Genomic DNA, 26,129 nt, shown 5'->3' with positions numbered 1-26,129 from the left:
CTAATGGAAATTTGATAAATGAGATGCAGGCTATTAAGAGAATGTGTGGGTAGTGTAGAAACGATTTCTTTAAAATAGGTATTTTTTGGGAGATAATAATAGGAGATAAAATAAGTAATATTTCCGATAATTATGTTAAGATTTTAATTCATTTTCTTAAGAAATTGTCTGAAAAGACTAACTCAAACATTTCCCCTCTGACTACCCAAGTAAAGAGTTTTCCGCCAGCTGTTTTCTGTTTACAGTGATGGAAAATTCTCAGTGAAGTGAGGGAAATTCACTGAATCCTGGTCTCTCCACGGAAATGGTTCTCTCTGACTGACTCTCTCGTGGTCTAAATCATATTTTCTCCGCTTGCAGCTTTTAACACATCCCCCACTCTATCCTCACACACAGGCACACACATACTAGCACACACTAACAAGCGCCACACACATACGCCCACCTGCTCGTAAACAATTATGGCCGACGCCGTTGCGCTCTCCACACGCACACTTCTGCGTTATGGCTGCACACACATGTGTGGAAATAAATTCCCCACAAAAACACTGCGAAACAGCAGCAACAAAATTACCCAAAATGGCTACACAGAAGCGACGATCGCCCAATGAGCGTGTTGGTGTCGGTGTGACCAGCGTTATGTGTGAGTGTGGCCTCTATTTTGGGCTATTATTTAGTTTTTTAATGTGTGATAAACAAATTTAAAGGAAATAATTTAATGGTGTTTTTTAGTTTGTTAAGTACAAAATGGACTATGCTAGTTTCAGGACCTAAAATGTACAACTAGTCGTATACGTAATATATCTAGATTCTTGGCTCAGAGGGTAAAATGTAGACCCCTAGGACCTATAGAACCTTTTTAAAATATACTTTTTGGAAGATTTTTAAGATAATCAGTTTTTAAGAATATTTAGTATTTTTTTGTAAGTAAATAAAAAAAAGAACATTATTTTTAAAAAGAAACTCAACGTTTTTGAAATTTCCGTTACATTCTGCAGTCTATACTATCAGCTTATTACCATCTACTACTAAAACGCCATTTCTACTGCGCTTTTTCGTGCTCCTCTCCCACGCGAAACTTGCTGCCTCAGCAAAAAGCATGCGCGCTCAGCAAAGAGCGGCAAACTACAAACTTTTGCTCTCGTCCCCCAACTACTAAGCTGTCGCGCTCTCCGCTCTCTGGCTCTCTTGCTCTCGCTGTGAAAAAGGGGAGCGCATGGCCTCGGACAACAACAAAAGCACACTTGTTGAAAATGAAAACGTACAGAAACAACACAAACAACAAAGAGCGAACTGGTTTTGAAGCGAGCGCGAAAAACTAGTGAGCGAGAACCGAATAGAGAGTGGGCGACACGGAAAGAGCGAAAAGGAGCGTGCACGTCATGTTGTTTATAGATTTTTAGTCGAATTTCGTTATTTCACGTTTAAAGTTCGTACGTGCGCTGAACGGACGGACTGTTACGACCGGAGTGTTGTGTTGTGAGTGCGAAAGCGTAAAATCGGCGGATATATATACATATATATATACTCGTATATATGTACTTCCCAAAAATCCCCAAAAAGTTGCCTATTTTTTAAATCGTTTTCGAGTGATGATCTTTGTGCTTTATCAAAATTAGACTGAGTTCAAAACAACAACAACAAATTATACATGTGAAACAAAATTAGCTAACTTTTGGATAAGCCCACGTTTCCGGAACCATCTAATAACGTACGTGCCTCATCATAAAACGCGCCCTCAACGAGGCATTCGAGCGAAACCACAAACCAAAAACGGCCAAGCCAAAGAAAATTATAAAGTACATCTAACAAAAAAAACAAAGAAGAAAATTCATAAATAAATACATTATCAATAATCTATGCGTGAATCAAACAAAAATAATACATATATGCCTACAAGAAGGGAAAGTAATGTGTAAATTCTTTTTTAGACAAACACATATCGTGTAAAATATATATAAATATTAAATCCAGCTGGGAGGCAATTATAATACTTAATGAATTTATTGCACAATTAAAGCAAAGCCAACTAATAACAACAACAAATTAATATGCCGCTGGCGTGAAAGTCACAACTCGACGCATGAGAAATTCCCCCTGTGCGCCGCAGCACTGAATTATTAATGAAATCGAATTACAAACAAAGCCCAGCTACCAGCAATAACGATTGCGAATCGGAATCGGAATAATAATACGAATAAAAGATATATACACAATACGTTAATAAATAATTAATAATCATAAATAAGTACACACATCAACAAGAGCCGCGGAACGTGGACGGCTTAATCAGCGAAAAGTCAGGCAGCTGGAAAATATTACAATCGAAACGCGCAGGCGCAGGCGCCGCTTTTCACACGAGTTGGCAGCACACGCCACATAAATTGGCATTTACCGTTAAGCGCGCTGCCGTACTTTTGCGGTCGGGACAAAAGCAGTAAAAACAACAACAACCACTCAACACCTCCACCGAACCACCAAAGAAAAGCCGTCAAAGTGGATTTAACAAATTATAATAAAATGCTGCAATCCAGCAATCATCATTATTTAAGGCCGGATTATATGACAGCTGCAGCTGCCCCAACAGCGGTAAGAGTTCATCTCTTTTGTCTCATTTTTGTTTTTTGAGGTGGGAAATAATGGGAAAGGTGCTTTATTTGGCAGTCAGAAGTTGATTGAATTTATCGGGTTTTATCGTTCAAATCGGGTCAGTGATTAATCGCATTTACTTTTTTTGGCAAACCTGCTTAGTTTAGTTAGATTTGAAGATTGAGTTTGTGGTAATTAAATGTATATTTTTCGTTCCTTTTTAATTCTATTAAATCCAACGAGAAAAAGGCGCTGTTAACTGAATTCTCTTTGCATTCCTGAGCTTTACACATTTTAACCATTACCTTATCAAATCGGTTTGATTTACCTATTTGTTCCGATTAACAAGGATTGCAAACCTAGTTAAGCCATGACATATGGATTACTGGAAAATGTGAAAGAAATAAGAGAAATTCCTAAATCATACTAGCCCAAGAAATAATAAAGATTTTAGCAATAACAAGCAATTCGCTACGTTCGATTACAAAACTTACAGCCATGAATTACAAACTATCGACATTTCAGACATTTGAAATAGATTGTCTAGCCATATTTCATAAATAATAAAAATGTCGACTGTAAAGCGCACTAGCCACAGGCGAAATCTCAATGAGAAACTACAGCAGCAAATCCCAAAACGAATCCCAAAAACCTCCTACAAACTTCCAGAAGACTTTGGGCCATGTGCAGTGCGAAACGGAACTGAGGGGGAAAAAAGCCAAACGGCGAATTCACAATCGTAGAACGATAAATTCTCCAATATCTGCACATAAAACTTATTTATGTTTGTTCATATTAAACTATGTAAATCTGTAGCCGAGAGCTCTGGCTCTGTCTGAAAGTGTTTAGAGAGTCGGTCGAGTGAGTGCACCTCTGGAAATTGTATGTATATTTATGGCGCGCCAAATTTGAATTTATAATGACAGAAAACAAATGCAATTTCGCACACTAACACATCGACTCTATATATACTCGCATATAGTTCGAGGAACTATGGCAGTTAATCAGAGTCAAAGTTGTTGTGGTCCCCATTACCCCCCCACTACCGCTTTATCCAAACTATATCTCTCGAACTGCCGTGAGACTCATAAATTTTCATTTTAATTTGTTGAGCGCATTTCGTTCATAAAGAACGGAAGCAGTTTATGGCACCAGCACGATGAGTACATTCATTAACTGGGTAATTTGGAATAGCGTTTTCGTAGCTTACGTGATTTACTGGTTTCGGCCGGTGGCGAGAGTCGAACTAATATTTCCATATTGGTCGTGTGAAAGCTTTTCAGCAGCGCCAATGAGCCAAAACCCATAAATCAATGGATTGTATCTGATGAACTGGTTCCGGTGACGAAGTGACTGACAGATCTGGGATTTCTTGATATTTAAGAAGTAATGAGAAGCATTTTAGAATGATATTTGGATTGGATTTTGTATCATTTGAAGTTAGAAAAATCTTAAACAATTTTTATATAAACTAAATGATCATTAAATTTTAAATACCGCAAATAATACCCTTTTCTTAATACACTTTAAACCACTTAACCATAAATAATTGACTTGCGACGTGTTAAGTAAATTTAGCTTTACGTGTCTCCCGGTGACTGACTAGCCTTCTTCTTTTGTGCTTTATCTGCGATACTATCGGCGAACGTATAAATTATTCAGTGATTAATGGCAGCTGCTTATAATTAATTATAATAAAATCAAATAAACTAAGCCTGACAGCTGTCAGTGTCATCATTTGTATATATCTTTTATGTGGCGCCCCATAAAGGCAGAAACACAAAAAATATAAATACGACGAGCGAAAATGAAAAAGAGAGATCTTCAAAAGTGACTGTTGATAATTTGCTGTCACATGTTGAAAAATTACAAAACTTTTTGAGACGAAAAAGGAAACGGCGTCGCAAAAATGGTAATAAATGCGACTCGTAGCTATCTGTTAAGCAATAACTCAAAATCTGAACGTGAAAGTCAGTTCCAGTTGTTCGTTCGCCAGAGCTCATGTCAGAGCTTAACATGAGCTCAAGACCAGTCAGTCAGTCAGTCATCCAGTCAGCCAGTTAAACTGACAGAGCGGCAGAAAAAGGTAAATAAAGTGCAAATGTCAGCTGACCGCAAACATCATTAATATAATTAAATGTGTCAGTCAAGCGGCCATTTATCCAGTCGGACGTTCATTTCAGTTAACCACAGGCTGTTCAGTTCGGTTTGGCTTGGTTTGGGCCACCAAATAAAACCCAAACAGCTCGGTCGGAGATCTGGCAGTTAAAGTGTGCTCTTGACATAACGGCTCTGTCTCAGGCCTTTCCCCCCTTAGCCAGCGAGTTTTCCCTCCCCTTCTAGCCTTCCCAAAGGGCCAAACCATTCTTTCGGTTTTGTGTTTGCGTGTGGCTCTAATTAAAGTGTCATCAACAGCAGAAAATGCCAGGCGGCAGCAGCAGCAACAACAAATGAGTCGTGGCAAGTCGAGTAGAGTTGCCCCAGCGTGTTATGTTAGTGATAAATTGCCATGTCTAGAGCTGTCATGTTAATTTTTTGTACTCGCACACAAATAATAGTTTTTTGTCCAAAGTGTTAATTAATTCTTGGAACATTTTAAATATGTGAAAAGCGAGACGGGCAGCTCTCAAGTACAAGCGGAATTGTTATGGCACTCTAATTGGGGTTGGGCTGGGTTAAAAGTCAATTTACATGGGGGGGGCCATTAGAGGGTTTAGCATTGTATACAAACGTATGTTTGACATTAACACACTCTGCTTATAACTTATATATTATATATGCTTTACTACTCACCCATATCAGTTATTGAAAATAAACTATTACTCACCTTAGAAACTTTCTGCTGTAATCAAATCAAAATTCTTTATAAACGCTGTATTAATCAACCCAATCAATCAATCAATAAAAGTCATTGGATCAGAAAATTTGATATTCGAATAACTCCTTGAAAGATTATCCTCGCAAACACTTGGGTTTATGGAGCGATAAGAAACCGATTAAGAACAGACTTAAAAATAAACAGTCATTGAAAACGATATCTACTGCCGTTCATTAAGAAATTTATGGCATTTTATGGTGAGATCATAAATTTAACGATCCAATTTCGTTAATAAGCGACTATAAATATCAAGTAAGAAATAGAAAGAAGCCATTAAAACTTGAACAGCAGCGTCCAATACAATGTTACCATTGTTATAACTATTATTATTGCCTTTGTTTTGAGACTACAATCAAATGGCATTTATCACTCGAAATTCAGTGGCCCCATCCAGTTTCGTGTGGCCAACACCTCCGAAAACCCCCTGCGAAACCTCAAAACTATAGTCATAACCATTCATGGCAAATCGCATTTTGAAAACTAAATGCTTGCGTATGTACAAATTGAATGGGTGAAACTCAATGAATTCATTTAAATGCACGCGAGGCGGCAACTATGATAATGAATTGCAATCGCCGCTTAAACCGCAAAATAATAACCCGTTTTTTTCTTCTCCCTCTCTATAGAGTTAAGTCGCGGCATTACAAATTATGGCCCGAGATAATCGATTTGGTGGAGGGGGGGGCTTTTAGCGGTTGGATGAGCGGGTGGGGGGAGGCGAATGTGGGTTATAAAACAGTCAAAGTCAATAATCGTAAAATGCTCCAACAAATTAACCAATAAATTCATATAGAAGTAATCAAATTAATGTTCCCGCTGATAACTGTCAATTGCATTATCATCATCGCCATTAACAGCATCATGAGATGTGTCACAAACTTAATTGTCCGCTTAAACGGGTTGGTTTAAAATGTATATCTGTACATACAGAAAAAAGGCTAAAGAATATATTTTATATCCTAAAAAATGCTTTTAAATATGGCCAAGAAATAACACATGTGACTGCCATATTTTCACCTTGCTCGTTTTCCCAAATTGCTTTTAAAGCCAAGGCACAGAATGAATAAAAATCCCCCTTAATACCCCCCAATGTCCAAACGAGACTCTTGACCATTACGGCGGCATTCTTAATGCCTGGTAATCCGATGAAAATTAAATGGGTTTCAAATGGTATCAATCATTAAGATTGTTACTGCACGACGACCACGGGGCGTATGAGTGATTGCCATTGAATTATATATAAATATTAATCAGTTGGCCGCCCAAAAAGCCCCTCCACCAAGAGCCACACAAAACAGATCATTGGGAAAATAGGGCTTTCATAGCTCAACAAAACATTTGACACAAAATGCATACAAATTGCTTTTGAAGCTCCGTCCTACGAATTTCTAAAGAAAGCCCTGAAAACCACTCAAGAATGTGTATTTTTATGGGTTTGTAAGTAAAAGGAAACCTCAATAAAGGTTGGGGAAGCATATATATATATATATATATAGAAATAGGCTAAAAATGTAATGTTGATAAGCCCACAAAGTGGTCAAACTGGCGCCTTTTCTTAGATGGGGGAGGAGGTGCCAAGGCGGCAACGACAATTTCAATCAAATCAACCCACTGAATGGGACGGAAAACAAATAAACAATCAATCTCAATCACATCAATTATGCGCTGAAACAACTTGTGAGCTATCAAAGACCTCTTATCATCGGGTATTTCATTTTTATTTCCGTTGGAAACTCTTTTTTTCGGGGGACTGTATGCTCGGCTTTTATTTATTTATTCTATCGCGATGTTAATCATTTTAATTGGCGCCACTTGAACGAGTCGCACTCTGTGTGAGTGTCTGATTGGTGTCCATTAATTTTGTGGCAGTCATTTGAAAGCGTTTCAAATTACTTTTCGTGTTGCAAGCTGGTCTCAATTTACAGCGAGCACCGAAAGTGAAAGTGACCGACCGGCAAAGGCACTTTCGAGCGATTGCGATAAAGAAATTATGGCCAAGCCGTCACACGGTACAATGAAAGCCCAAAAAAAAAGAACTGAAATTGATCATAAATTATCGGTAAGCATTATCTATTGATTTGAATATGGATGGTGAGGCTTTTCTATAAAGTAAATTGAAGGATTTGGTATCCCAAAATAGTATACAAATATTAAATAAATATTAATAAACTTAATAGCTTGTTTGTCTTGAGAGTTGGTTAACTGACTGATTGTTGTCTTCTTTGTTTGCCCTAAAATATTGAATTGAAGCCTTCAAAAGCGACTGACACTTGGCAGAAATGTTATCCCTATTTTGTTTAATTTTCTTTCTGGCGAAACAAAAAAACAGTGAAATATGCCCCCATCAGCCATCAGCCATCAACAGAAAGAGGCGGAAAAGTTCATTTAAATGCGAAGTGACATGTGTCAAAGTGACACTTTTTGATTGCTATTCGGTTACAAATTTCTAGCTCTTCTTCGCTTTCGTTTTTCTTTCGTTTTGTTGTCTTTCCACTGTCGTTGACACTTTCAGAAAATCCCCCACCACCTTTTCTTTCCTCCTTCACATACATAGATAGATAGACATTGTGACACTTCAAGGCAAAAATGGCAAGGTTGGAATATATAGAAAACAAAAATCAAAAGGAAAACGTACGAGTATAGTGTAAATAAAATAAAATAAAATAAATTAAAGACACTGTCAGAGATTTTACTTTCCAATGACTTGAATGCCATGTCAAGTGTCAAGTTAGAATAACATTCGTTTGACTTACGCAGGGAAATGCTGCTGACAGGCACCAATGATCATTGGCAAACGTTTAGGTCAACTACTGGTTAGTAGATTGTAATCATATGCCAAAATTTTTGAATATTTGTTGATTTTTAATTAGAAATTAAAAATGTGTTGCATTTACAACTCTTTGGTAGCTAAAAATAATCTTTTGAGTGCCAAAAGCAGAGGATAAAATGAACTCGCAACAGCAATTTATTATTTTTCGTTTTAAAATAAGCTTATTGATGGGTTATCATCTAAACCTAGTTAAATACTCTTCTTGTTATTATTTTTAGGATAAAAAAAAACTCTACAAAAGGGTATGAAGTGCCCCGAGTTGTTACAGAACAATGCGATGCACATCTCACGCCTTTTTGCAATTTTCCCAGGGCTGGCCGTGTGCGTTATCACGTGTCAAATATCTTGCAACGAACAAAGGCTTTCCACACGTTTCGTGTGGGTAGCATCTTTATCGAGAGGGGGACATTAAGGGGTAGGGGGAAGGCCTGCCTATTCAAATTAGCTGAGCGAGTGTTGCGAATAAAATTTACCTACTGCAATTCATTTATTCAGCTGTCTCCGCTGTCTTTTTGGCTTGTCGCGCTGTCATTTCGGCGTACTTTTGCGAATAAAAAATACAACGAAATGTGCACCTTTTTCTCTTGTTTTGTTTTTTATTTTCTTTTGGCTTATCGCTGCAAAAAAATCTAACGAAAGGGGAGATCTAACCCCCCTCCCCCTACTTTTCCCGCCAAAAACCTCTTTCCACAGCCATGTGTTGTTGGTTGCATTGCTCGCGTTATTTGGCTCTATTTGCATATTTTCGCATTTTATTATGCAGACAGGCAGAAGGCTTTACAAGGGGCGGGATGGGGAGTTTGTTGAGTTCCAAGGAGGTGTTTGGGGGGGTGGAGGTAGAAGAGGCGTCAGCACGTCATTCAGTCTGACTTTCTGTCTCTGTCGCTCCCCTCCAAAAAAAAAATCCCACTGCTATAGTTTCGTTTTTTGGAATAGACAGGCCAAGTGCATTTTTTATTCGCGAATTGTATATGCACTGAAAAAAATCAGCTTTAGTTTATATATTTTTTTTATATTGTATTTTAAATCCAATGCGGTATGCAAGAATATTTTCTGGATGTTTAGATTCTAAATCCAAACCCATAAAGTCCTTAATAAGTTTTTTCTCTTAAAAACCAATTTTTTTACCAAAAATTAAACTTTCAGTGTAATGGTCAGGAGATTGGGAGATGGGGCCAACAGCTGTGCAACACAAAACTGTCAGTTTGGCAGAAACGGCGCGAAGTGCTAAAATAGTGGAAGATCCCGCTCTCTATCTCCATCTATCTATCTCCCTTTAACTCCCAAGTCCCGTCTCTTTTCTGCTGTCAGAGCTGACTGGCAACGGAAGTGCAACAACAATTTGTTTTCCTTTACCAAGCTTTCAGTTTGTCGTTTCTGGTACCGCTATCTGTTGGCTATGTACAGTGAACAATGGCTAAGCTAGCTTAAGTTGTTAGGAATGAGATTACAAGGCATTTTACTAGATTTTATAATAATATTAATTCTAATTTTTACAGATCCAAAATATAAATTAAAGGTAAAAAACCTAAGCTTGGAATATATGCGCTAGTAACTTAACTATTACTGCAAAAGTTCAATTTAATCTATCTGCGGAAATGAAAGAAAATGTCGGAAAATTCGTGTAACACTCATCAACATACCACAAGTTTATATTAGACCAAATAACCAATTTCTTTCTGTTAAAAAAAAAAAGAAAGAAAAATCATACACGCAAGGGAAGATGGTAAAATGAATTATGCCAAAAAATTAGGAACCTACAAATGCAACAGAAAACATAATCAGAAATGGGCGGATGCCAAAAGAGGGCGTGTTAGGCAAGAGGGCGAAAGGGGCGGGGTGCTGACAGCACTTGTCAACGCAACTGTAGAGCGGCATAATTATAAATAACACGTAATTAACGCGATGCCAAATGCGAATGACACCTCCGAGCGAACATTTTGTGGGTCTGGGCGGGTCTGATCCGCATCTTCTGGCTCATCGTCAGCGATATGCACTTAGAAAAATTTATAGTGATTAATAATACTCTATATTTATGAATTATAGAATTTTATAAGCTGAGTTATTAACCTACCTTTTTGGCAAAACTTCCAACTTAATCATTTTTTATGTAAAACTATAAAGAGGTTTAATAACTAGTACTTGGCCACTTTAACCCCTAATCTTTGTAGAGTGTAACACCCCGAGCTGCCCCTCAACTTTCGTTGGTTTGGCATTTTGACAGGCGAGCCAAGGCAACAGCCAGTTGACAGCCAACAATGCCAGTGGAGACACCAATAATACTGCATTCGCAGTGGACTAAAATAATAAAGTGTCGTTGGATGCATTATGCGATCGCGCGATGGGTATAAACGCATCTCAGGTGGAGAGGTGGAATGTTTTTTTCATTAACGTTGACAACTTGAAATGCTAATTATTGTCAAATTAATTTAGTCAGCTGTCAGCTTAAAGATTTTTCTTAATAAAATAAAATAAAGTTGAGGAAAAAATGAGCGACAAACACGGCGCGGATCAGACGGAAAGTAGGAATTAATGAATGCCGCATGTGGGCACAGGCATTCAATTCACTTGACAGCAATGACAGACACCTTTTGCCTGGCTTTATGCTAATTTGCCAGGCCAACAGCTGCCACAAAACCCAGGCACATATACTCCTATATATATATATATATAAGATATATACAATATATGTGAATTCCGCTAAATGGGGGGAATAAAATATCGAAATTATTGTTCTTGATGAACAACAAAAGATTTGTGGTGAAATAATCGGCTGTGAGTGCGGTCGAGGAGGGAATGTTCACATTTAAAATTCTGTGAACCCCTCGCCGTCTCATGATCCAGTTCGAGGTGCTAAACTGTATGCATACACTTTACTCAACAGTCTTATTATATTAAACAAGCTTATACGAGATGACAGCTGATGGGTTTCTCAGAAAGCAAAACAATATTTGCCTTCTTAAGTACTTGTTTGCCGTATCAGCTGAAATCGAGAAAAATATACACTCGCCCATATAATTTTAATACTATCCATACGGATTAAATGATTTACAAATCAGTTCCACATAAAAGTCAGCAAAAAAAAAGAACATTTTTGTATTTTCCCCACCCATTTTAATATAAACCTTGACAAAGTGCTTCTATTAATAAACCTGAAAAGTCGAGCACTTAACATGCAAATCTAATTTAAGATATAATGCGAAAAGAGTATAGATAATGTCAAATAAATAAGATACTTTAAGTGTTGGCCTGCACAGCCCAGTCATCGGAAAAGAATTTCAAAGTAAATAATTATGATTGCGATAATAGGAATGAAAGGCGTTTGCATAACCCCCACAGCTGTTAATTCTTTATTTATTTACGCATATGAGTTTATAATAAGTATATACACCTATACACCATATATGGCTTGTGTTTTTTTGTTTTGTTGCGGGAGGAAGTACAGGCCGTCATAAAGTAACGCCCACGTTGACGCATTCCATCACAATGCTGGACAGAGGCTGGCAGGTGACAGGCGCACGTTGCGTATGATTGATAAACACGTTGCCCAAATTATGAACACCGACGATACACCGAGCCAAGCACAGCTAGCTATGTCGAGAATTGAAAAAATAAACAACATTTAGCTGAGACAGCTGCGCTAATCTAAGAGTAACCTTGAGAGGCCTCATCTTCGAGACGCATTTTATTTGTATTTTTGCCACATGAGTGATGAGCGGGATAATGGAATCTGCCAATTGCCGTTGACATCAGAAACAACACAAGAAAAAAACACTAAATTGTCAGTCAGAAGGAAGTGAGATTAAGTGATAGATCTGCTGAAGAGTATTTGGCTTGTTGAATTCTTTGGTAATTAATTTTACTTAAGGTTATTGGGTTAATGGTATTGCGTATACGCAGTGTGCTACACAGAGACATTGATGTAGCACCAAAAAACAAAGTGGAAAAACCATGGCCTGGGCTTGGTTATTAAAAAGGCTATTGAACTTTTTGGATCAAATATGTCTACAAAATATAAAATTTCAGTTAATTCCTATAATTTTCTATGTGATTAACCCACTAAATGACAACTATAAACACACATGTTACCCTATTTTAAGCTTGACGTATTTATTCTCATCCCCCAATTACCCAAATCGCTTTTGTTTCCTAATTTGACTCACCCAGCTGGGCAACTAAAAAAGGCGCACCTGACAAAAGATAGACAAAATATTCGCCAGGCAAACAGAAAAGCCAACAACAACAGCAAAGTAATTTGCACAGCAACACCAAAAAAACGCGACAAAGATAAGTAAACAAAAAAATAGAAGCGAGGAATGCGGCGACGAAAAACAAATGTTTGCATACACAGCTCTAAAAAACTGGAAAAGCTTAAAAAAGGCCAACTACAGAAAATGCAGCGGCAGCAGCATCTACAGCGGCGAGGCTATAACAACTGCCAACTGACAACTAAATAGACACGTAATGTTGACAAAAGTCTGACATGAAATCTAACAGAGAAACAAGACACGACCCCAGAGCCAAGTTTTCCGAGTGGGGGAACTACGACTGTACGGCTCCAAATGAAAGAAAGAGTGACACATGAAAATGGCATTAATGTGTCACTCAAAGTGCAACCAGCAACTGCAGCAGCAGCAGCAGCAAGCCACTGTGACAATTGCAATGATATGGCTGACAGTTGGGGACTCATGCAACGTCTAAAATTGCAACATTGTCTAACGCCAAGTGCTCTTCACAGGCAGTGGCAACTCTATGCCATGCCAACTCAGACATTGCCACATGCCACATATACTCGTAGATATGGTTGGATAGTCGAATTGTTGGGTATTTGAGTGCCAGTGCCAGGGATGGCCTCGTCGGATCTCGGCTTTATTTGCTATTTGTTTGCCTTGTCTCGCTCTCTCTTTCTCTCTCTCTCTCTGTCTCTGTGTTGGCCCGCGTTTGACAGTCAAATGACGCTGTCGGTTGTCAATATGACAAGTGTCAGTTGTGCGGCAGTTGACAGTTAATGTGACAGCGTTTTGTGTTTCTCTTATTGTGCCTTGCCGGCTGAAAATAAACCAACAGGCATATTGAATTGCAGTTGCGGTCGGGGTCGGGCTTGATGGGTGGGGTGGTGTTGTACTTGGGGTAAGACCTATAGAGGGGTATGGAATAAGGTTACGGTTGAGCAGAGGGGCGTCTAACCATTTTGTGACCTTTGGCGTGTGCTCAGTGGGTTTTGATATCACCCTAGTTATGGTGGTATTTCTGATGACTTGACTTTTTAGCTTTTTGATAAAACAATTAAGGGTAATGGGGAGTATCTACTTTTAATGATTTCGGATAACAAAGCCACAGATTTAGGTTTCACATAATAACCAACTTTTAACGCCCACCCACAGTGCCTGAAACTCAAGATGATTCATTTAATTCAACTTTTGGCCCAAAGCTCTTAATATTTTTATAGCCATTTATGCAAATTTTTCTTATACATTTATATTTGTTCTTTTTCTGCCCAGGCAAGCTAAATTTATTATCAACCAAAAACGAAGGAAGAACCTTCTGTGTATAAGTAAGCTTATACAAAAAGGTGTTAACAGGCTGAATGATATAATATATACATGCATAATATGTATAACGACAGAGTACCCACTCCCGTTCTCAGGGTCTTGGGGCATAAACCATACGAAAAAGAAAGAGAGGGGGGAGGCGGGCAAATAAGAAAGAGAAGAAAATACAAAGTCTGCATAAAGTTTTATACCATTTTTATCGCTTATTTTATAATTCCCCAGCAAAACTGCAAGGGCGTCTTAAAAAAAAAACAGAGTCAGGGGTTGGGTTGGGTTGGGTTACAGTTTGGGCATTGGATTTTAGCTGGGAGGAAAGGTCTGCTGAAGACGTTGCCGTTGGCTTATGCAAAACGTCGTCGACGATGGCGGCGGCGGCGGCGGCACACAATTTCCGCTTTTTATGCTTATCCTGTAATTCATATTTATAACAGCTATTTCTGTATCGTAATGTGGGTGTGGCTATGTGTGAGTGTGCGAGGGAAAGAAATTTCCTGAGCCGCAGAATCTTTGAAAATTGCATTTTACACAATATATATGTTGCCAGCAAAATAAGAGTGCCTTTGAGATAGATCTCAGAATCCATTATAGATAAGTTTTATTGCTGTTTACTAGCTTATAAATCAAGAAACTTATATGGCATATAAGTAACACGAAACTTCAGCTACTTTACTTGAATTTTATCGAAAAAAAAAACACTCTTAGAAAAAAGATTCAAGTGCACTTCCCTTTCGGCAAAGCTTCAAAAGTGAATCGATCAAAAGTTTCAATTTGAGCAGCAACAAGCCAAAGTCAACAATTTTGTGTTACCAACTTATGACCCTCCTCCTCCTCCCCTCCTAGCTGTCATGTCATTGTTTCAAGAATTCCAAAACACACAAAGTTTCAACATTTTGTTTGTCATATTAACATAAAGTATGATTTTTCAAGGGCCCCGTCAAGTGCGTGAGCCGCACTCTCTGCCTTCGACCTCATAGCCCCCTTCGCGTGCCGCTTTTATTTGTTTATAATTTACTTTATTTTCGTATTTACCGTAGACTCTTTTATTGTTTCAAGTCTACGTGCGATGATGACTTAAGTATGTCGATGTGTCATACTTCTCAAAAGATGAGTGCTGTTTGTGCGGGGGGCAGAAGTAGCTTAGGGCCCTATAAAATAGTTTGACACATTTAGCTTTTCTTGTTAATTTGTATAATACTTGAGGCATTTACCCGTGACACTGGCGTGAAATGTTAAGCAAATAACTTGAATGGCCTGATGATGAATTGCTATTAAGGCTGGGGTAAGAGTTTGGTATTCAAAAAACCCAGAAAGGAAGCTATATCTATAAATATATTCGCCGTAGCAGATCATTCCTTTCTCTCAATCCGCAACTTCACACACCTTTAAAGCTAAAATTAACATTAAAAATATATGCAGAGAAACGATAATAAATCAAATCAAATCATGACAGCTGAGTGTGTTTAGTTCAAAGTGTCTAATTAAATTAGACGCATTTAACAAGCGGCTGTGACTTGATATTGTGCTGAGGCCTAACTAAATGCATTTCAGTTGAGGTTTCATTCCGAACTTGCTCAGCCATGACTACTTCTCTTGTCGTAGTCACTTGTTTTATTTTTATTGCCATACTCAGCTGGCTGTTTGTTTGCCTTGTTAGTGTCGATCTTTTATACACACATTTCTCACAAGGTGTAACATTTTAATTAACACAATACTCATAATTAATACGTATATATTACGTTAGCTTTTGAAAGCTAATTAAGTGTTAAAAATACTTATTTCCCTTGGCTATATACTCTCGAATTTTAGCATGTTCATAAAAAGAGCATTCACAGTAAACATTTTTGATAGGCAAAGTTAAACTAAACTCCAAGTTGACTTGTTTAATTACCCCCCAAAGTTGGCCTCAATTGTCAAATGAATGGGTCAAAGACAGGGTATTAATTCCATTTCGCTACGCACAAGTCAATTGACGTTGTCGTATATATAACAAATGAAATATATCTACGTTTTATGAAGCCATTGTCCAATCGTAAATTTAAACAAGCCCCATATGGCCCATTCTATACGATGGATGGGGTTGGGAAATATTTATAAACTAAATCACAAACAAAACACAGAATGTGCGACACGAATATGCGTAATACCGAAAATCAATACGGAAACTTTATCAACATGATAATAAATTATGACTAATTGTGCTAAAAACGAGACGGAATGGAGTGAGCTTTGTTGCCCCTTCTTGCCCCTCTCGGTTTGTGCCAATAATTAATAAAGTGTTGATGAGGAGTGGGTTTTCTGGAGGGGAAAATCCTGGGTATCTCCACACAAATTCAAATCGAATAAATACGAAAGGGTGTTGGGTATTGGTTGGCTATTAAAATACTCTACATTTATAAATTTGAAGTAAAAATGGGTAGTAAAAGGCACAAAAATCTATAAACTAACTTGTTCTTCAAACATTTTATTAAATATTTTAAAGCAATTTCAATGACAGTATGGGAAGAAAAAAACCCTTTTAAAGTATTTATATTTAATTTTTAGACCATTTGCTAAAAATGTTTTAATTTTCAAAGACACTTCTAAAACTATTTTATCATTTACATACAATATTTTAATGAAGTTTATATTTTTTGCCTTATTTTAACTTAAATGACTTTAAGGTTAAACTCTATAAACCCTTTTACATTCTCCCCTTTATACCCCCAAACTCCTTTTCCATGTCCACACACAGGCACTCTGATTACAGGGCATCCAAAGTACTCTTAAGTACCGATAAGGAATTTTGCCATTTTTACAATAGTATCATAATAATTTATGGCGGCCCATTGAGTGTTATAAAAGCTTCAATATTTTGTAGTTTACGACTTGCGCCAGTTGGGCATAAGCGTAATTACGCTCCCATACATACACATATTTACCAAGTGAACGTCATTATTTCCAATGTGTATGTATGTGTGCCGTAATGTAGTTGTAGTTGTAGCGATGAGTTATGAACGTTCAACTCTCTCGCCTCAGTTTCGGGTTTTCCCTTTCCGCTTCCACTGCTGGCTGCTGGTGCTGGTGCTGGTGCTTCTTCTTCTTCTTCTTCTTTGCCGGCTGGCCATAATTTATGGCATGCGGCGAAATGGATTTTATTGCAAAAACCGTGTTTCGTGTTTATGGCAGAGAACTGTGAGTGGGCAATATTCATTTCGTTTATGTACACTTATAACCACGATCGACTGCAATTTGAGCTTTTGTCGGCACTCGTTCGATACCCCTTTGTACTACTCAATCGGTAATTTTCACTCCTATAGCTCTAAATGCTGATATATACGATCGCTCGATTTATGGTACTACTATACTAAATATAGAAAGTTTAGAAGTGCCCATATATATAGCCATAATACGAAGACCTCAATTGATAAGCAATAAGCATAAAAGTCATCTGAAATTATGGAATAAGGCGTAGTTTTCCCATCATAACTAAGGAGCAGTAAAGACATTTAACAACTTAATATCCTTAATTAAAAACTCAAATTTCCCTTGTTATTAAAAGCCTTTTAACAAATAAAATAACTGGCTTTAATTGATGTCTGATAATATTCTTAAGAAAAGAAAACCACTCAACTCTGGTCCCTGAATAACCCAACTATCTTTAGTACTTACTAAACCCTCCCTCCAAAAACTCAGCCCAATTTGTGGGCCACCACTGCTCACCACTAATCACATAACTTTGGCACTTGTTTATTGCACAATATATCACGAATGGCTAATAATTTCATTAGGCTAATTGCTCATTTGGAAATGGCCATAAAGCCCGATGGACGCTGATTAAATGTTATTAACATTAGTTCTGCATATAATTATAGAAATCGAGTAAGATGGATTCTATTCGCCATTAAAGCAAGTAGATTAAAGATTTTAATTTATGATTAGTTGAATTAGCCAATTCGTGAGCGATTTTGTTTCGGAATATTAGCTATACTTTGTATTTAACCAAAAATATAAACTTGACTGTAAGCCCTTATTTTTTATTGGTGCCCAAAGGACAAATAAACAACCACTCCCAGGGTGTAATTAGATTTACCCAGCACCACATTGCCATATTTATGTATTTCTATATCTTTCAGTTCGACTTTTTTTGGCAAACATTTTAATGGCCTCATAATGCCCTTTTATTTCGCTGTGGGATTATAAATATTTATGGCCCTAGGCCTGTTATTTATGTCACCTAAAATGGAAAGAGGGCATGAAACCGCGTTGCAAGATCGCACCAGTTTTTGGCGAAAGATAAGGATCTGGGGTAGAGTCAGCAAAGAAGTGTTTGCCGAACAAAGTACAGTAGAAAGACAATAAGGACAAGATCTTATCTTAAATTCACAAAACGCACGATATCGTACTGGTACACAAATTTAACCATCGTTTTTTCTTTTGTTTTTTTTTTTTACTCAGCAGCTGGACAACAAAAGCAGTCCGTTGGCGCTATTGGCCCAAACATGCAGCGCCATTGGAGCGGACACCACAAACCCCAAGCTGCTGGCGGCGAACATCGAAAAGTCCACAAAGCAACTTCAGCACCAGCCCAAGGGATCGAATGGAGGCGGAGGAGTAGGATCAGGATCCTATGGCCTGGGCCAGCAGACATCAATGGATGGCAGTGCACGCGATAAATCCTCACCGGTTAGCAGTCATTCATCCAGCGTTAGTACCGGTTCCGTTGAGCAGCAGCAATTGCCCCCCGCCCATGGCGGCAGCATCAGCAGCAAACCCACACCGACAACCTTTAAGCCCTACGAACCGAACAACAACATCAGCCACATAACCACAGCCGCCGATTGCGGCGCCACAAATCTCAGTAGTAGCAGCAACAACAACTCCAGTGGCCAGCAGCGGGTCAAGACCCCCAAATCGACTTCGAACGGCGGCGGCCAACGTTGCGATTCGAACCAAAGTGCCAGTTCGCAGCGAGAATCGCCCACAGCTGCTGGCTCTCTCAGAAGGACTCCCACCTCGGGTTTGGGAGTGGGTGTTGGTCAGCTCAATGGAAGTCCCGGCCTGCCACCAACTGCATCCTCAACGCCTGGGCGCAGCAATTCCAAAGAGTCGGCCGCCATGCATAGTCCAAGTGCAGCGGCAGCAGCTGCGGCGGCTGCTCAAATAGCCAGCTCCAATCGCCTACAGGAGGCCGCCCTGGCCGCCGCCAAGGAGGCCAGTTATGTGAAGGCTCTGCATGCGGCCAGCCAGCAAGGATCTGCCTCGGCAGCGGCAGCTGCGGCATCCTATTATCCACCAGGTGAGTGCAGACTGAATCGCAATTTTACGCACAATGGGATATTTTGAGGGGAAGGAATATTAAGTGTGAATATCAAGAGGGTATCAAGGATACGTTAATATACATTAATATTAACTAACTAAAAAAATGTTTCTTTCCAGGTTATGGTAGCCCCTATTCCATGGACTTAATGGCCGCCAGTTCTCTGATGTCGCCTCACCACGCCATGTTCAAGGCGTCGGCGATGAATCCGTATCTGAACTACGCCCGGATGAAGGGACTGTCGGAGCAGTCAATGATGGCGGCCACACCAAACGTGTGCCGTGATCCCTACTGCACGGGATGTCCGGCCAGTCCGCACTACATCAACAAAGCGGCGGGTCAGCCATGTCCAGCGGGATGTCCGCAGTGCGAAGGAGGCGGTGGTGGCGGTGCCGGTGGAGCAGCCAAATCCAGTAGTTCCCAGGGAGGATCGGGTGGATCCTCGAGTGCAGCAGCAGCGGCGGCGGCGGCAGCTGCCTCCTCATATCACGCCCAGTTGGCCGCTCTGGCCGCCGCCTCCCAGATGCCGTACGTATGCTCGTGGATCGGCAGTGATGCCGCGTATTGTGGCAAGCGATTTGGCACCTCCGACGACCTGTTCCAACATCTGCGCACCCACACAGCCTCCGTGCCGGATGCGGTACTAAGTGCGGCTGCGGCCGGCGGAATACCGCCCAATCATCCACTTTTTCAGCGCACCTATCCCACCCCGCCGCTGAGTCCGCTATCGGCGGCCCGTTATCATCCCTACGGCAAGCCATCGATGCTGCCGCCATCGTTGGCGCCACCCGGCATGCCAGGACTGCCACCACATCCGGCGCTGGCCCAATACTTTGCGCCGTACTCGTTATATGGACCGAGGATGGGATCGTCGCATCCGTAGTAGGCGGCAGATGATCCAGCAAAGGGCAGCTCGGCCTTCAGTCAAACCCATCATCATCATCATTTCTCTTGAGTCGTCGTCGTCGTATCTCTATGTGTTTTTTGGTGTATATGTATGACTCACTCGTGAAACGAAAAGCTAGTGATCTAATGTACTGTAGTTACATACAAATGTGTTTACAATTTAGCTTAAGGAGTCTAGCGTCTAGATATTAATATATCTTAATATCGATGATATATATCTATATATAGTGCAGCACATCAAATATCGCTCGTCCTTGTGTGTCTGTGTGTTTTGTGGTTGCTACTAAAACGCATATGGTAATTTTAATATTATTATTTATTATATTCAAGCGAAACGATTAAAGAATTAACGAAATGAAAAGATTGTCCAAAAACTTAAAGTTGTAAAATTCTTGTAAAATATATAAAGTAACTGCTTATAATTAATTCTATATATATATATATATATATATACCTAAACATAAATGTGTAATTATGAACAATATTTTAATGTTCAATTAAGTCACTACAAAGAAATCAATAAATCAAAGGAAATTAAATACCAAAACAGTTTTCACTTTGTTAATTGAGGTGGGTTGATAGTTAGGGTAATATCTGCAGTCTTTCTTGACTTTTCCAGGGAAAACTGTCGCTAACAGTTTGGCCACCGACCAAACCGTATCGGAAAACCTTTAAGTCATGGCCAAAGGCAAACAAGACGAAAAAAGTATATATATATATGTATATAGTATAGTACGTATCCATTGGCTCACAAATCATAACATTTCGGTTACGTTTGCCGCTAAATTATACCAGTCGAGCTACTGGCTACAGCTACTGCCTCCGCACACACACGAAATGGTAGTAAATCAAATTTTATATTTCCCCAAAAAGAAGTTGAGAAATGGTAGGTGGAACTTAAGGGGCAAGGCGGCGTGTGGCAGTGAGGCAGGCACACAGTTGACTGGCAATAGTTCCTCTGCTCACTGCCCACATATGGCGTCGATAAATTAAAATTTTCGTTTTTGCCATAGATGGCGGTAGAGAGAGAGAGAGAGAGAGAAAGGCGGATAGAGTTATGCCCCTGCATTTTGACAGCTAGCCGCCCTACCTGACAATTTATTGTATTATTCGTAGGGGAGAGGGGACCTTCTGACCTGGCCAGGCCATGGTTCAAACTCCGACTCTGGTCACCAACGCTCTGTTCCTCTATGGGAGTCATAAAAAATATGCCATAAACCTCCCACTGAAACACACACACACACACACATATTGGCGTTGGCATCAATAATTCTTTCATAAATGTCCATTTCGCCACATATAGCCGAGAATCGTTCTGGGCCAAAAAGGGATGTGAGAGGGCACCTGGAATGGGTTTTTTTTCGAGAGGGGGATGGATGGAGCTTATATATAAGTGATGTTCACGTTCAGTGCTTTTGACAAGCCGAGGATGAAGATCTCGCCCTCCTCGCAATACTCTTTTCCGATTCTTGTTTTATTTTGTTTCATACCACATCGCAGGTGAAAGCCACCGCCATCGCGCTGGCCATTATAGTTCCCTCTAGCCGCGACCATTTATCATTGGAGGCAGGTGACCCCGCTCCATGCCATACCTTCTCATTCCATGGCTGTGGAACCCATTCCACCCACCAAAAAACCCATTCGACCAGGCTGGACTTGTCACCCAACATCGCGGAGAAAGAAAGGGAAATGGGGGAAAACTCGGGGATGTGGAGGGATCTGGGTGGGTGGATGAAATTTATTGGTTGGGGATTTTGTGAAAATATTTCTTCTACCGTTTGCAAATTTATTTTTCCTGCAAAATAATGGAGATGAAAAATCGCCAAAAGATACAAAAATATTACAACGCGAAGCAGCAATAAAACCATAAAAAAAAACCGAAAACGAACGAGGAGCTCCGAATAAAATATGACTGTCCTTGTTTTTCTGGATAGTTCGAAGGGGGAGGAGAACGACCAGCATGTAAATTGTTAAGGTAGCCAACCAATTGGAAAAGAAAGCCTCTCGAATGATATATATATATGAAGAATAACATCGAGTGTCCACTGTACAGACAGACACTGTTCGGTGTGATCCTACTTAGTCATTGCCCCACCATCTTGGCGGCCATTAAAATCACCGACTTGTTGGTCTGACTTCACCTGGGCCGTGATAAGTGTTGACTGCATATTTAAAATGCAGACATGCTGGCTTTGTGCGAAAGCAGGTAAAATCGTAATTCACTGAAATTTACGATTGCAGCAGCAGCATGGCAGCCGGGCAAATGAAAGAAAAACAACAGAATGCTAAACGCTAAGGCGGTGGAAAGTTTAAACGAATAAGGAATGCCTTTTCCCTCAGAAATGTATAGTTACTTTAAGTTTAAGGATCAGTGATCTCTTTTAAGTACATATTAAACAACAATTAAGGAACTCATTCTTTATTAATCCTTAGTATTTGCTGTTCCAAGAAGGAATGCCCAACTAACAGCTTAAATCCACAAACAACCAAGCTGCAATAGTGCAGTGGCTTATACCCACAGACCCGCAAAAAGTGTATAAACAAAAGACACCCAAACCCAAAGTGCAGGCCACAACAATAATTTTCAAAACCAAATGACAGCCGACAAAACCATATATCATTGTGCATGGAGGCAACGCCACCGTCTTGTCTGACTTTGCCACCCACGATCTGAACTTTTGTCACTTCAGAGGCGTCGCTGGCTGTCTTAACCAGTGTCTGTCGTCACCTCAAACCGAATTCAAAAAATTTTAATTTCTTCAACAAAATAAAATGAGAAAAGAAGACAAAAAGAAGTTGTACGAGTTTAATAAATTGCCATGCTAGTTGCTGCTTCAAATTGTCGCATGTGTCGCGAGGCATTGCAAGCAAATTGCGCGCACTAAATGTATGTATTTTTCCATTTCGACGGATCGAGGAGTTGGTTGGAAAAGAGACCTCACAGGGGGAAACTATCAACGTCTGATGACATTTCCATAATTAGTCGAGCGTGTCTCGAGTTGGTTGGGCTTTTTGGTCGGGTCGATCCCTGCTGCATGTTGCATGTTTGGACGCTTGTCTTGATTTGATTTGATGGCAAGAGTGAGCTGCACTTTGGAATCGACTCGGGCTGGAGTTGGGTGTGATTGCCACCATGCCACGACCATGATGATCACGATGATGAAGGCCTTTCATATTTATTTATTATGCACACAATTTTGCAGACAGCGTTGTGCATGTCCCTGTCACGTCGTCGTCTCCTTCAGCCAGCCAGCCATCTCCCATGTGCGAATTGACGCCGCATTTATGGTGTTGAAATATTAATGCCGAGAGTTGGTCATGTCATTTTGATTTATGAGTCTCTGGAACACTTTCCTATATACCCTATTGCCGGGGTAATACGGGTCGGGGGTCTCTGGCAGTTGGAGTTTCCAGCATTGAGATGTTGAAAGTACAAGTCGTTATACCTCACATGTGGCAAGGAAGCGAACGACAGACAACTGACAAGTCAAAGTTTGGAATGGTTAAGCCGCATTTTATTTTTATAAATAAATAACTAAGTATTATGTATACAAATTGTTTACATAATGGTCTTGTTTCTTAAGATTCTTTTTTGTTAAATAAGTCTGGAGGATAAAAAATACAAATCTTATTAATTATAGTCTTTCGTGACATAAACATTTGACTTTATGATAATTCCCTCACATTCAAAATTTAATAAATAATATTTTTATATAATCTTTACTTTCCAATTCCCATTAGCCATGACTAAGCAGCAAATACCATCAAAAGCCACCAAATCAGAACCAGAAATCGATGTTGGCCACGTTGATGGCTGACAACCGCTACACAAGAAGAACAAGGCGAAAACAGCTAACCGTTCGTTCTGGCCAGCAAACCAGAAGCCCAAAATGCAGATACCAGAAGAACAGCAACAGCAGCTACTTGTTTGCAAAAAGCTGGAGAAGATCCCTGGACTGAGGTCGCCAAAGCCAACGGCAACTGCATTTTATCTTTAAGTCTTCGGTTTTCTTTCACTCCGGGAACAGGAGAGAAAAATGCGTGGACATTAAATATGCATGAGCGAGAACATTACATATAAATAAATTTAGCAAACAGTTTGTATGCAATGCGCTTGCAAATGCATTTTATCGATGATGATGGTAATGATGATGCCCCTTTCGAAGGTGTTGAAGTTGCAGCCACGTTGCTCACGCAATGTCTGCGATGGGGACTGGGATTGGGACCGGGACTGCTTCTGGGATCGGGACTTGGGGACCGCCATGAAACCGATGCATTTGACAGGCCTTCTGGGAGACAACGCACTAAGAAAGAAATCGGAATGTAAAAATAACAAAGTTAAATAAATTTATCGAAAATATCAACTTAAAAAGGAATAATTTATAAATTCCCTATAAATATTGATATTGATATTTAAGATTGAATAGAAAGAAAAACATTTCAAATGCAAGAATATTTCTCTCAGTGCATACTGACTGGGGAGCCACAAAGCACGAAATACTTTATATCTCGCGGCCTGACATCGATGGCCAATTGGCATCCTATCCCGGCAGAGCCCATTGTGGCGTTGGTCAACATCGTTGGCCATTTTAAATATGAGCACAATGCTGCTGTTGTGCAATCTTGTCGGGAATTTTCGCTGGCAGCTTGACACTCCACGTACTCTGTCGCCGATTCTACTCCGGCCCCCAGCCACCATTCTGCCCTCGGCCCCCTACCAATTCCTTGCCACACACCACCCCACCATCGAGAGACTTCTGTCAGCGGCTGCTGTCGTGTTGCATGTTAATTTCTGTCCGCGTTTTACCGCGAATATATGCCACGATTTTATAGCCACCACTTAGCACGCGCGATTGTCAAAAGAAATTCAAATAATATTTCTCGATCGTGCAGTATTTAAGGATTTTTCTTTTTTAAATTGTAATTGTCAGTCAATCATACCAAATGATTCTCTAATTAATTTTTGTATTGTACTTTGAAAGCTTTGATTGGCGAGGGAACATTACTTGGTTTTGGAATGCAAATGCTTTCATCGAATTGCTTTTGAATGCAAATTTAAAGCATTTCAAGCAGTGCACACGCTTGAGATAATTTACAGAATTTGTTTCACAAATTTACGAATCAAACTGATAGCTACAGCTTACACCCCAACTACAATGAAATTATTTCAGATTATAGTTCAAAAATGTAAATGATCCTAGGATCTCCACCTATATTGCATATTAAAAAGCCAAGCCCATATTCTCCTATATTTACGGTTAAAGACTAGGTCAAAACGAGTACAAGGCCATTATCGATCGATAAGCCGTTGCTATTAGATTAGTTTTTTATTTTGCACGACTATCATTATTGATAGATAGTTACAAAGTTGGTCGCACTTGTTAACGATCGTATGTCATCTACCCAGATCGCTGGCTGGATATATATGAGTACATAAACGTGCATATATATGAGACATGTTATACGACAGACTCTCAACCTTTTAATAATGTGTCGCCACATATTCATATATAGATAATTTCCTCGACCGTTGCTGCTGCTGCTGCTGCTGCTGTGGGCTATAAATTATGGGCTATGGCAGCTTGACTGCTGTTGATTTTTATCAACGTCATCAGCTTAATTGCCTCACTGTGCGAAGTGGCCTGTTACGAGCCGAGTTCACTTGACTTGGCCGCAAAATGTATCTTTAAAATACCCACTGCACGTTACTGATTCGCGATGGATGGTGATAGAAAGAGAGAGAGCGAGAGAGCAGCGTGTAGTACCTGCAATTACTAATGAAATATGGCTGTCAGTAATTATTTGTTATAAATTTGCATAGAAATTGCAATTTGTGCACCGCCGCACCAGCCCCGCCTTCACCGCCAACGAATCGCAGTTCTCTCGCCCAAGTTGGCGGCATTATTAATGACAATGTAAGCCCATGATAAATATCGTTGACACAGTCATTTTAAGCCATATACTTATGCACTTGTTTATACGGCCTGACATCGCCTCTAACTAAGTACTAGTTGAATGTTAATTCCAATATTCCGACCAATGTGCGCCGGTCATAAATGTCATGGCAATGACTTAGGA

At 39.7% G+C, this 26,129-nt stretch overlaps 1 protein-coding gene across 2 annotated transcripts; it reads left to right on the top strand.

Annotated features, from left to right (window-relative positions):
* Positions 1-1,396: 1,396 nt before the first annotated feature.
* On the top strand, positions 1,397-20,580 carry LOC108105846 (zinc finger protein Elbow). Of its 2 annotated transcripts, none has more exons than XM_017212611.2 (3): positions 1,397-2,589; positions 18,287-19,124; positions 19,265-20,580. In XM_017212611.2, the coding sequence occupies exons 1-3, from the start codon at positions 2,521-2,523 to the stop codon at positions 20,026-20,028; spliced, it is 1,671 nt and encodes a 556-aa protein (XP_017068100.1). In that variant the 5' UTR covers positions 1,397-2,520; the 3' UTR covers positions 20,029-20,580. The 2 variants fall into 2 exon arrangements, with proteins under 2 accessions (XP_017068100.1, XP_017068099.1); XM_017212610.2 differs by having other exon boundaries at positions 18,284-19,124.
* The last annotated feature ends 5,549 nt before the right edge of the window (positions 20,581-26,129 follow it).

The sequence above is a fragment of the Drosophila eugracilis genome, unplaced genomic scaffold, assembly GCF_018153835.1.
Source record: "Drosophila eugracilis isolate 14026-0451.02 unplaced genomic scaffold, ASM1815383v1 contig_353, whole genome shotgun sequence".
Classification (NCBI taxonomy): domain Eukaryota; kingdom Metazoa; phylum Arthropoda; class Insecta; order Diptera; family Drosophilidae; genus Drosophila; species Drosophila eugracilis.
Note: the sequence above shows the minus strand (reverse complement) of the source record. Positions and strands in the feature narration are given on the sequence as shown.

What these genes read in the sequence shown, in the direction of transcription:
- LOC108105846 (XM_017212610.2), top strand. Translation starts at nt 2,521, where the DNA reads ATGCTGCAATCCAGCAATCATCATTATTTAAGGCCGGATTATATGACA. An exon ending in CTGCAGCTGCCCCAACAGCG is followed by an intron (nt 2,590 to 18,283) that starts GTAAGAGTTCAT and finishes TTTTTTACTCAG; the next exon opens with CAGCTGGACAACAAAAGCAG. An exon ending in GGCATCCTATTATCCACCAG is followed by an intron (nt 19,125 to 19,264) that starts GTGAGTGCAGAC and finishes GTTTCTTTCCAG; the next exon opens with GTTATGGTAGCCCCTATTCC.